Here is a 14,125-nt window from a genome sequence, read left to right on the forward strand (position 1 = left end):
GGCTTAGTGGTTCTTGAGAAGATTTTTAAAGTTTTTCCCTATATATTTGTATGTAAAACTTTGATCCCCCCTTGTGGCCCCATCCTACCCCCGGGGGGGGCCATGATTTGAACAAACTTGAATCTGCACTATGTCAGAAAGTTTTCATGTAAATATCAGCTATTCTGGCTCAGTGGTTATTGAGAAAAAGATTTTCCCTATATATTTGTATGTAAAACTTTGATCCCCCTGTGGCCCCGGGCATTCAACCCTCGGAGCCCATGATTTGAACAAACTTGAATCTGCATTATGTCAGGAAGCTTTAATGTAAATCTCAGCTTTTCTGGCTTAGTGGTTCTTGAGAAGAAGATTTTTAAAGTTTTTCCCTATATATTTGTATGTAAAACTTTGATCCCCCCTTGTGGCCCCATCCTACCCCTGGGGGGGGGGGGGGGGGGGGGGGGGGGGGGCATGATTTGAACAAACTTGAATCTGCACTATGTCAGAAAGTTTTCATGTAAAAATCAGCTTTTCTGGCTCAGTGGTTATTGAGAAAAGATTTTCCCTATATATTTGTATGTAAAACTTTGATCCCCCTTGTGGCCCCGGGCATCCAACCCCCGGAGCCCATGATTTGAACAAACTTGAATTTGCATTATGTCAGGAAGCTTTAATGTAAATCTCAGCTTTTCTGGCTTAGTGGTTCTTGAGAAGAAGATTTTTAAAGTTTTTCCTATATATGTAAAACTTTGATCCCCCCTTGTGGCCCCATCCTACCACCGGGGGCCATGATTTGAACAAACTTGAATCTGCAATATGTCAGGAAGCTTTCAGGTAAATTTCAGCTCTTCTGGCCCAGTGGTTCTTGAGAAGAAGATTTTTAAATGACCCCACCCTATTTTTGCATTTTTGTGATTATCTCCTCTTTGAAAGGGACATGGCCCTTCATTTGAACAAACTTGAAAGCCCTTCACCCAAGGATGCTCTTGGCTATGTTTAGTTGAAATTGGCCCAGTGGTTCTGGAGAAGAAGTCGAAAATGTGAAAAGTTTAACAGACAGACGGACAGACAGACAGACAGACGGACGGACAGACGACTGACAAAAAGCGATCAGAAAAGCTCACTTGAACCTTCGGTTCAGGTGAGCTAAAAACTATTTAGGGAAGTATGAGCAATAGGGCCTAGTAGTAAAAGACCCCCCCCCCCTCCCACGATTTCAGAAAATGAAGTCTGAGAAAACTGTTTTTGAGGCAGGCACAGTGGAAGAATCCAAGCCTCCTCCCACGATTAGGATACTGAAGATCGGGCAAAACAGCAAAACACAGGGTTTTTAAATTTTTTTGATTTCTTGTCAAAACCTTTTAAGAAGTTAACGTCCAGCTATTAAAATAATCTTCTGGCTGTAGATCTGCCCCACCCCTGTAATAGGGATAGCAGAAAAATCCTGGGTTTACATCTTTAGTGTGAAGACATATGGAGGGAGGAGTGTGGTGGTTTGTCAAATTCAATTGCCAGTGGCCAGATAGCTCAGTTGGTAGAGCTTCTAACTAGAGATTCAGGGGGCCAATATTCGAAATCCCAGTCTGGTTCATTGCATTTTCTCCCTCTCCTGTTGCATGTTTATCAATTAACAATTTATTTCAGCTATTTTGCTTTTCATTCATAATGTAAATAATATGATATTAGATTAGTGGCACATTTAGTAAAAAAGTCACTTCTTGTCTCCAAGAGTACATGCACATTGTACTGCAATTCCAACCTGCCATATCTTAATGATTGTTTTAGTTAGAAATTGTGTACTACAAACAACACTTCATGGTATTTGTGAATTTTTGAGACTATGTAAAAAAAAATATACCCTGAACATTTTCTGAGATTTTAAATAAAATTCACAAAAATGTCATGAGAAGACTTAACAAAACTTTTACAACACATTTATTTCTTGACTTACTTGGCAATGACTGGTATAGAGAGTGTGTCAGCAATTTTCTTGATGACATCATTACGATTGGTATGCCTTGGTCTCTCTTCTTTTGTACGCCCATGGACACCTAATGCTGATACTCCGGTTCCCTCGATAAGTTTGGCTAGCTTCAATGTGTCCTCAAACTGTCAAACAATGCAACATTAGATTATCCATCTATGAAGTTATGATATTATCATACCTCATATAGAAGATTTTATGAAAGACCTAATCTGATTGGTTTATTTGGTTTATCCTGGGAGACATAGAGTTGGTCGGCCAATGCTATCTTGGAGAGAGCTGACGGAGAAAGATCGTAGAGAATGGAAGCTCCATACTGCCGACCCTCAAGACCAGAAAGAATGGAGATCTGAGGTGTGATCTGCCATGCGTGCAGCTAGCCAGATACCTGGAAGGGGGCCCACTAGTGTGGACACTACCCGTAATTCTGCACGGAAATAAAAAGGAACCGACAACAACAACATGTGACTGGAGAAAATAAGTATCACATTTTCCTGAAATAAAAACCATGTCCCACAATTGGAACTCTTCAGATGTCTCACACACTCATCATACACCTCAGATGTAATATGATAGCATCCATGAGTGAATCTGATGCATTGTTAGCTATGATGTCACAGCCAACAGCAGCACACATACTATTTACATGTATATCATCATCAGCTCAGCTTCAATTCAGCCCAACTCAAACATGTGATTCAAACCAGAACACTAAATACGTCAGGTAAAACAGAACACTATACATATGTCACGGGTAAAACAGAACACTAAATACGTCAGGTAAAACAGAACACTATACATACATCAGGTAAAACAGAACACTATACATACGTCAGGTAAAACAGAACACTATACATACATCAGGTAAAACAGAACACTATACATACATCAGGTAAAACAGAACACTATACATACATCAGGTAAAACAGAACATTATACATACATCAGGTAAAACAGAACACTATACATACATCAGGTAAAACAGAACACTATACATACATCAGGTAAAACAGAACACTATACATATGTCAGGTAAAACAGAACACTATAAATACATCAGGTAAAACAGAACACTATACATACATGTATGTCACGGGTAAAACAGAACACTATACATATGTCAGGTAAAACAGAACACTATACATACATGTATGTCACGGGTAAAACAGAACACTATACATATGTCACGGGTAAAACAGAACACTATACATATATCACGGGTAAAACAGAACACTATAAATACGTCAGATAAAACAGAACACTATACATATGTCAGGTAAAACAGAACACTATACATACGTATGGTAAAACAGAACACAATACATACATCAGGTAAAACAGAACACTATACATACATCAGGTAAAACAGAACACTATACATACATGTATGTCACGGGTAAAACAGAACACTATACATATGTCATGGGTAAAACAGAACACTATACATATGTCATGGGTAAAACAGAACACTATACATATATCACGGGTAAAACAGAACACTATAAATACGTCAGATAAAACAGAACACTATACATACATCAGGTAAAACAGAACACTATACATACATCAGGTAAAACAGAACACTATACATACGTCAGGTAAAACAGAACACTATACATACATCAGGTAAAACAGAACACTATACATACGTCAGGTAAAACAGAACACTATACATACATCAGGTAAAACAGAACACTATACATACATCAGGTAAAACAGAACACTATACATACGTCAGGTAAAACAGAACACTATACATACGTCAGGTAAAACAGAACACTATACATACGTCAGGTAAAACAGAACACTATACATACATCAGGTAAAACAGAACACTATACATACATCAGGTAGAACAGAACAGGTAAAACAGAACACTATACATATGTCAGGTAAAACAGAACACTATACATACGTATGGTAAAACAGAACACAATACATACATCAGGTAAAACAGAACACTATACATACATCAGGTAAAACAGAACACTATACATACATGTATGTCACGGGTAAAACAGAACACTATACATATGTCATGGGTAAAACAGAACACTATACATATGTCATGGGTAAAACAGAACACTATACATATATCACGGGTAAAACAGAACACTATAAATACGTCAGATAAAACAGAACACTATACATACATCAGGTAAAACAGAACACTATACATACATCAGGTAAAACAGAACACTATACATACGTCAGGTAAAACAGAACACTATACATACGTCAGGTAAAACAGAACACTATACATACATCAGGTAAAACAGAACACTATACATACATCAGGTAAAACAGAACACTATACATACATCAGGTAAAACAGAACACTATACATACGTCAGGTAAAACAGAACACTATACATACGTCAGGTACAACAGAACACTATACATACGTCAGGTAAAACAGAACACTATACATACATCAGGTAAAACAGAACACTATACATACGTCAGGTAAAACAGAACACTATACATACATCAGGTAAAACAGAACACTATACATACGTCAGGTAAAACAGAACACTATACATACATCAGGTAAAACAGAACACTATACATACGTCACAGGTAAAACAGAACACTATACATACATCACAGGTAAAACAGAACACTATAAATACGTCAGGTAAAACAGAACACTATACATACATCAGGTAAAACAGAACACTATACATACATCAGGTAAAACAGAACACTATACATACATCAGGTAAAACAGAACACTATACATACGTCAGGTAAAACAGAACACTATAAATACGTCAGGTAAAACAGAACACTATACATACGTCAGGTAAAACAGAACACTATACATACGTCAGGTAAAACAGAACACTATACATACGTCAGGTAAAACAGAACACTATACATACATCAGGTAAAACAGAACACTATACATACGTCAGGTAAAACAGAACACTATACATACGTCAGGTAAAACAGAACACTATACATACATCAGGTAAAACAGAACACTATACATATGTCAGGTAAAACAGAACACTATACATATGTCATGGGTAAAACAGAACACTATACATACGTCAGGTAAAACAGAACACTATACATATATCACGGGTAAAACAGAACACTATACATATGTCAGGTAAAACAGAACACTATAAATATGTCACGGGTAAAACAGAACACTATACATATGTCAGGTAAAACAGAACACTATAAATACGTCAGGTAAAACAGAACACTATACATACATCAGGTAAAACAGAACACTATACATACATCAGGTAAAACAGAACACTATACATACATCAGGTAGAACAGAACAGGTAAAACAGAACACTATACATATGTCAGGTAAAACAGAACACTATACATACGTATGGTAAAACAGAACACAATACATACATCAGGTAAAACAGAACACTATACATACATCAGGTAAAACAGAACACTATACATACATGTATGTCACGGGTAAAACAGAACACTATACATATGTCATGGGTAAAACAGAACACTATACATATGTCATGGGTAAAACAGAACACTATACATACATCAGGTAAAACAGAACACTATAAATACGTCAGATAAAACAGAACACTATACATACATCAGGTAAAACAGAACACTATACATACATCAGGTAAAACAGAACACTATACATACGTCAGGTAAAACAGAACACTATACATACATCAGGTAAAACAGAACACTATACATACGTCAGGTAAAACAGAACACTATACATACATCAGGTAAAACAGAACACTATACATACATCAGGTAAAACAGAACACTATACATACATCAGGTAAAACAGAACACTATACATACATCAGGTAAAACAGAACACTATACATACGTCAGGTAAAACAGAACACTATACATACGTCAGGTAAAACAGAACACTATACATACATCAGGTAAAACAGAACACTATACATATGTCAGGTAAAACAGAACACTATACATATATCATGGGTAAAACAGAACACTATAAATACGTCAGATAAAACAGAACACTATACATACATCAGGTAAAACAGAACACTATAAATACGTCAGATAAAACAGAACACTATACATACATCAGGTAAAACAGAACACTATACATACATCAGGTAAAACAGAACACTATACATATGTCATGTAAAACAGAACACTATACATACGTCAGGTAAAACAGAACACTATACATATATCACGGGTAAAACAGAACACTATAAATACGTCAGATAAAACAGAACACTATACATACATCAGGTAAAACAGAACACTATAAATACGTCAGATAAAACAGAACACTATACATACATCAGGTAAAACAGAACACTATACATACATCAGGTAAAACAGAACACTATACATACGTCAGGTAAAACAGAACACTATACATACATCAGGTAAAACAGAACACTATACATACGTCACAGGTAAAACAGAACACTATACATACATCACAGGTAAAACAGAACACTATACATACGTCAGGTAAAACAGAACACTATACATACATCAGGTAAAACAGAACACTATACATACGTCAGGTAAAACAGAACACTATACATACGTCAGGTAAAACAGAACACTATACATACATCAGGTAAAACAGAACACTATACATATGTCAGGTAAAACAGAACACTATACATACGTCAGGTAAAACAGAACACTATACATACGTCAGGTAAAACAGAACACTATACATATGTCATGGGTAAAACAGAACACTATATATGTCAGGTAAAACAGAACACTATACATATGTCATGGGTAAAACAGAACACTATACATATGTCATGGGTAAAACAGAACACTATACATACGTCAGGTAAAACAGAACACTATACATATATCACGGGTAAAACAGAACACTATACATATGTCAGGTAAAACAGAACACTATAAATATGTCACGGGTAAAACAGAACACTATACATATGTCAGGTAAAACAGAACACTATAAATACGTCAGGTAAAACAGAACACTATACATACATCAGGTAAAACAGAACACTATACATACATCAGGTAAAACAGAACACTATACATACATCAGGTAAAACAGAACACTATACATACATCAGGTAAAACAGAACACTATACATACATCAGGTAAAACAGAACACTATACATACATCAGGTAAAACAGAACACTATACATACGTCAGGTAAAACAGAACACTATACATACGTCAGGTAAAACAGAACACTATACATACATCAGGTAAAACAGAACACTATACATATGTCAGGTAAAACAGAACACTATACATATATCATGGGTAAAACAGAACACTATAAATACGTCAGATAAAACAGAACACTATACATACATCAGGTAAAACAGAACACTATAAATACGTCAGATAAAACAGAACACTATACATACATCAGGTAAAACAGAACACTATACATACATCAGGTAAAACAGAACACTATACATATGTCATGTAAAACAGAACACTATACATACGTCAGGTAAAACAGAACACTATACATATATCACGGGTAAAACAGAACACTATAAATACGTCAGATAAAACAGAACACTATACATACATCAGGTAAAACAGAACACTATAAATACGTCAGATAAAACAGAACACTATACATACATCAGGTAAAACAGAACACTATACATACATCAGGTAAAACAGAACACTATACATACGTCAGGTAAAACAGAACACTATACATACATCAGGTAAACCAGAACACTATACATACGTCACAGGTAAAACAGAACACTATACATACATCACAGGTAAAACAGAACACTATACATACGTCAGGTAAAACAGAACACTATACATACATCAGGTAAAACAGAACACTATACATACGTCAGGTAAAACAGAACACTATACATACGTCAGGTAAAACAGAACACTATACATACATCAGGTAAAACAGAACACTATACATATGTCAGGTAAAACAGAACACTATACATACGTCAGGTAAAACAGAACACTATACATACGTCAGGTAAAACAGAACACTATACATATGTCATGGGTAAAACAGAACACTATATATGTCAGGTAAAACAGAACACTATACATATGTCATGGGTAAAACAGAACACTATACATACGTCAGGTAAAACAGAACACTATACATATATCACGGGTAAAACAGAACACTATACATATGTCAGGTAAAACAGAACACTATAAATATGTCACGGGTAAAACAGAACACTATACATATGTCAGGTAAAACAGAACACTATAAATACGTCAGGTAAAACAGAACACTATACATACATCAGGTAAAACAGAACACTATACATACATCAGGTAAAACAGAACACTATACATACATCAGGTAGAACAGAACAGGTAAAACAGAACACTATACATACGTCAGGTAAAACAGAACACTATACATACGTATGGTAAAACAGAACACAATACATACGTCAGGTAAAACAGAACACTATAAATACGTCAGGTAAAACAGAACACTATAAATACGTCAGGTAAAACAGAACACTATAAATACGTCAGGTAAAACAGAACACTATAAATACGTCAGGTAAAACAGAACACTATAAATACGTCAGGTAAAACAGAACACTATACATACGTATGGTAAAACAGAACACAATACATACGTCAGGTAAAACAGAACACTATAAATACATCAGGTAAAACAGAACACTATACATATGTCACGGGTAAAACAGAACACTATACATATGTCACAGGTAAAACAGAACACTATACATATATCACGGGTAAAACAGAACACTATACATATGTCACGGGTAAAACAGAACACTAAACATATGTCAGGTAAAACAGAACACTATACATATGTCACAGGTAAAACAGAACACTATACATATGTCACGGGTAAAATAGAACACTATACATATATCACGGGTAAAACAGAACACTATAAATACGTCAGATAAAACAGAACACTATACATATGTTACGGGTAAAACAGAACACTAAACATATGTCAGGTAAAACAGAACACTATAAATACGTCACAGGTAAAACAGAACACTATACATACATGTATGTCACGGGTAAAACAGAACACTATACATATGTCAGGTAAAACAGAACACTATAAATACGTCAGGTAAAACAGAACACTATACATATGTCACGGGTAAAACAGAACACTATACATATATCACGGGTAAAACAGAACACTATAAATACGTCAGGTAAAACAGAACACTATACATATGTCACGGGTAAAACAGAACACTATAAATATGTCAGGTAAAACAGAACACTTTACATACATCAGGTAAAACAGAACACTATAAATATGTCAGGTAAAACAGAACACTATACATATGTCAGGTAAAACAGAACACTATACATATGTCACGGGTAAAACAGAACACTATATATGTCAGGTAAAACAGAACACTATAAATATGTCAGGTAAAACAGAACACTAAACATATGTCAGGTAAAACAGAACACTATACATATATCACGGGTAAAACAGAACACTATATATGTCAGGTAAAACAGAACACTATACATATGTCACGGGTAAAACAGAACACTATACATATGTCACGGGTAAAACAGAACACTATACATACATCAGGTAAAACTCGTATCTTGCAGGTTACAGGAATTGAGAGTCCATCGACAAGAGTAGTCAGAATCTGGAACCAAAAAATCTAATATTACAAATCCTTTTCATTTCTTATCTGACAGAGAGAGAGAGAGAGAGAGAGTCCTCATTGGTAAAAATTTTGAAAAGTTCTTAATTTTCTTACAAAATATGAAATTTCTAAAAATGGAAACCATTAACATGTGTATGTGTGTTCACCTTTCAATTCATTAAGCTGCTTTTCACAATTGCTAAAGATTCCATTATAACATAAATTTTTTATAAAATTTAATGTCTTGTACAAAGCAATGTCAATTTCAAAAGAAATATAAGAGAAAAGATTAAGTGAATGTAAATATTACCCTATGAGAGGAAAATAACAAAAATTCTATTGGATATGATGAAGTTTGGTTATAATGAACTGTTTTTCACTGGCCCTGGGCGTTTACTATTGCCATGTTTTACAAAAATGACCTACAGCACCTCAAAACCACCTGACCTCTTTAATCTTTTCTGGCTGAGTCAGTAGAGCAGCTCCCATTCCTCCCTGAGAAATAAAAATTAATATCACGTCATTCGAAGAAAAAATTGGAAATTCATGACTCTGCATTGAGCTTCAGCAGACTGGCTACTCACCTTGATTGAAAATTCTTTAGGACAGCCCATATTAACATCCACACCAGACACCAAGTCTTGTCTGCAAAAAAAATATCATATCACAACCAGTTGTAAGAAAATAAGATTCACATTTCATTTGGAACCAGTAAATTACAAAATAAAGATATCTAAATCCCTTCAATCAAAACTATTTCAACAATAGCTCCACACAGCCAGATAATCCCCTGTAACATGACATATTATATACACACAGCCAGATAATCCCCTGTAACATGACATATTGTATACATACAGTCAGATAACCCCCTGTAACATGACATATTATATACATACAGTCAGATAACCCCCTGTAACATGACATATTATATACATACAGTCAGATAACCCCCTGTAACATGACATATTATATACACACAGCCAGATAATCCCCTGTAACTTGACATATTATATACACACAGCCAGATAATCCCCTGTAACATGACATATTATATACACACAGCCAGATAATCCCCTGTAACATGACATATTATATACACACAGCCAGATAATCCTCTGTAACATGACATATTATATACACACAGCCAGATAATCCCCTGTAACATGACATATTATATACACACAGCCAGATAATCCCCTGTAACATGACATATTATATACACACAGCCAGATAATCCCCTGTAACATGACATATTATATACACACAGCCAGATAATCCTCTGTAACATGACATATTATATACACACAGTCAGATAATCCCCTGTAACATGACATATTATATACATACAGCCAGATAATCCCCTGTAACATGACATATTATATACACACAGCCAGATAATCCTCTGTAACATGACATATTATATACACACAGCCAGATAATCCTCTGTAACATGACATATTATATACACACAGTCAGATAATCCCCTGTAACATGACATATACACACAGCCAGATAGCATTCTGGAAAGTGCTACTGAAATCTGAAACACACAGAATTTTGGAAATTCCACCCCAAAGGAATGCACGAAATTCCTTGTATCACCGATCAATAATTTGTATATAATACTGTCTCAGATTACACAAATGGGATAACAAGAATATCTGTGATTGTGTGTTTTTATATTCAGGGCATAACTATCTCCTAATTTGTTAATTGTTTATTTTACTGGTGACACATTAGTGGAGCTGGTAAAACAGATGTCTGCAGCTGTCAAATTTGCATTAATGGTCACAAATAACAAATGAGAAGATAATTATTCCCATTTTAATGCAATTTTACATTTTCGTTGATGTTTATATCTTATTTCATTGAGCTAATGATCGATCTCGGGGGCATAAATATACACATGCACAAGATGAATTATTGTTCCTCAACTCTGTTTCCAGAAGAATATTCTACTATTACTGCTCTCAGACAGTCACTCACATTTTCTGGGCGGCTTTTAGTGCTCTCTTTGCATCAGCAGTACCCTACAAATAAATCCATAATATTTAACATCTCACCCCTATATAACTTTACTCCCCTCCAGAATTAAATTACAAAATTCAAACCAAAAAATTCATAACAAAAAATTCCATAATTCAAACTGAAAATTCCCAGTGGTCATACATGTACATAAAATACAGTCGTATGACTGATTCCTTTTACAAACTTACTATTTGGAATATGAGGTTCTCCTTCTCCTCTGGTAAGGTTCTAAATATGATGGTGCCATCACTCAAAACAAAGTCCACCGTTCCGAGTGCAGCTTTTGATATATGAAAAAAGACATTAAATAAAGAAGAAATGCAGATCATGACAGATTGTCATTTCATAATGACATCATGACAGCTTCATGACAGGGGATTAATATACACTGTACTGAATTTTTCCAAACAATATCAGTCAAATCTTGAGACATTTCTTTCAATATGCATGGTTCGGTTGTCTTTGGAACAAGTTGTCCTGATTCCATTATCAAAATGAAGACATGCAAACAATTATTAAGGTTATGTGCTTACTGAGGATATTTTGCCTATGTTAAATGTATAATTTTTGTCACCATTTAATGTTTCACAATGTTTCCACTTTTCATAGTGAAATCAATTTCCAATAAAGAGGTTACAGGACACTGAACAGTGTGTCAAAAGAGTCAATCAACTACGACTGGTTTACCATGCCGTAAAGTAAAAAAGAGAAAGTTTGGTCAACAAAAGAAAGCGTCAACAACTAAAAAATAAAAAGTGATGATTGACTGAGCAAGAGGTGAAAGATCAGAGACAGCAAAAGGTGTATTGTCACTAAATAGGAGGAAATTATAGAGCTTCTTTTCAATGTTTTAGGTGGCCCTAAGGATTGAATGCTAAGGTCAAAGGTCTGTCAATAATAATGTTCGGTAGGAATCTGTCTCCGTGGAACATAAGTATTTGTAAGCTGTACTTACTATTTTCCACTCTGTTCGATTTTAGAATTTTGAAGTCAATGATCTCCTACAAATAAAAATTCAATGGGTAGATCACATCAAGTAAGAATCAATAAAAGATGAATCCAGTTATGTCTCTTGTAATTTAGAGTAACTGCCCCAAAGTGGAACAATGGTAAATCATTAGACTTGTAAGCTACACTGAATAATAGTCATACCTTGGAATTTGGTTGCAAAAGGACATACATTCAGCTGATTTTTATCTTACCTCACAGTAAACCAAGTCAGCCCCGTACCGCACAGCCAGCAGTCTCATGGGTAAGGTTCCAACTCGTACCATAGGCGCAAGGATGGTTTTATTTCTGTACAGGTCACAATTCTTAACCATTCTGAAATTCAATACAGTTCACCTATTTAGTACCATACAATTCTTTAAAATGATGGTTCATATTAATCCTTTTTGAAAATAAGTATACAGTCTTTGACTGGGTTTGAGGACAACAGCAGATTTTGTATGACACAGGATGAATCTGCTTCAAACCAAAGGCAACATATCCATTAATTCTGTAGTAAAACAAAAATCATGTTGTCTTTGAATCCAGTCTATATTAAACCGTTTTGTTATACACCATCACATTTTCAGGACTATCAGAATCACGTGACTTACACAACCAAAGAAATGAAGGCAATCAGTGCAAAGGTTAATCAAGGGCAACATTTTGAGAGATCATGGACCAACAACCAGTCACCAGAACAGTAGATAAAGGATTTAGGGAATTCTACACTTAAAAGTCATGCTGACTTGTTTTAAAACTCATAGTAAGGCCTAAAATAAAAAATTGCTCTGTTTCCGCTAACCTAATCCAAATTATAACTATCTGTATATATAAAGAACAAGGGGTCTATTCGTTTCCCATCTCCACAACTGGTCCAGCTAGATACCACCAGTATATCTCCTATAGCCTTTACTTGCTATTTGAGAAGTAGACGAAAGAGATCTACTGGAGATCTCCAAACAGCAAATTAGGATCACTCATGTATAGCTCTCCACCTGACCACACGAATACACCCATGGCACCAGTCAATTATAGCACTCTACTAATAAATTTGTACAAAACGTTTTGTTTTGCAATGTTTAGCATGGGAAATGTCATAGGAATCTGCAATTCTATCAATAAAGTAAAAAAAAAAAAAAAAAAAAATTAAAATTAGAAACGAGTATGAATACTACCAGTGAACTTTGTGAGCCTCATTTCACTTGTTACGCTCGCGAAGCTCACTGGTAGTATTCATGCCCGTTTCTCATTCTGTAGTATCATATAAAGCATGTACATTATTGATAAAATTGTTACAGTTGTCTGTAGAAATGTATTCTGATGATACCCCCACACAACAGCAATTAGATATACATGAAGTTCCATGTAGTACTCTTAGGTTGCCCTTATTTTACCTCAAATTTGAAAAGAGCACGAATTAGATCTGTCAAATAATAAGAAAAAGTTCAACTGCTGGGCGCAGCCATGTTTGTCAATGTCTTCGCACGCTTGGCAGTGCAAGTGAAAAAAGTAAA

At 35.0% G+C, this 14,125-nt stretch overlaps 1 protein-coding gene across 1 annotated transcript in view; it reads right to left on the reverse strand.

Annotated features, from left to right (window-relative positions):
* LOC125655655 (tRNA-dihydrouridine(20) synthase [NAD(P)+]-like) overlaps positions 1–14,117 on the reverse strand; it is a 23,243-nt gene extending 9,126 nt beyond the window's left edge. Inside the window, exons 1-9 of the mRNA XM_056149476.1 lie at positions 14,006–14,117; positions 12,824–12,944; positions 12,577–12,622; positions 11,810–11,901; positions 11,580–11,623; positions 10,175–10,235; positions 10,038–10,085; positions 9,525–9,590; positions 1,931–2,088 (exon numbers count right to left, since the gene is read on the reverse strand). Of these exons, the coding sequence (XP_056005451.1) occupies positions 1,931–2,088; positions 9,525–9,590; positions 10,038–10,085; positions 10,175–10,235; positions 11,580–11,623; positions 11,810–11,901; positions 12,577–12,622; positions 12,824–12,943 (635 nt within the window). The 5' untranslated portion in view covers position 12,944; positions 14,006–14,117. The remainder of the gene's footprint in view (positions 1–1,930; positions 2,089–9,524; positions 9,591–10,037; positions 10,086–10,174; positions 10,236–11,579; positions 11,624–11,809; positions 11,902–12,576; positions 12,623–12,823; positions 12,945–14,005) is intronic.
* Between the last annotated feature and the right edge of the window lie 8 nt (positions 14,118–14,125).

The sequence above is a fragment of the Ostrea edulis genome, chromosome 1 (genome assembly GCF_947568905.1).
Source record: "Ostrea edulis chromosome 1, xbOstEdul1.1, whole genome shotgun sequence".
NCBI classification, from domain to species: domain Eukaryota; kingdom Metazoa; phylum Mollusca; class Bivalvia; order Ostreida; family Ostreidae; genus Ostrea; species Ostrea edulis.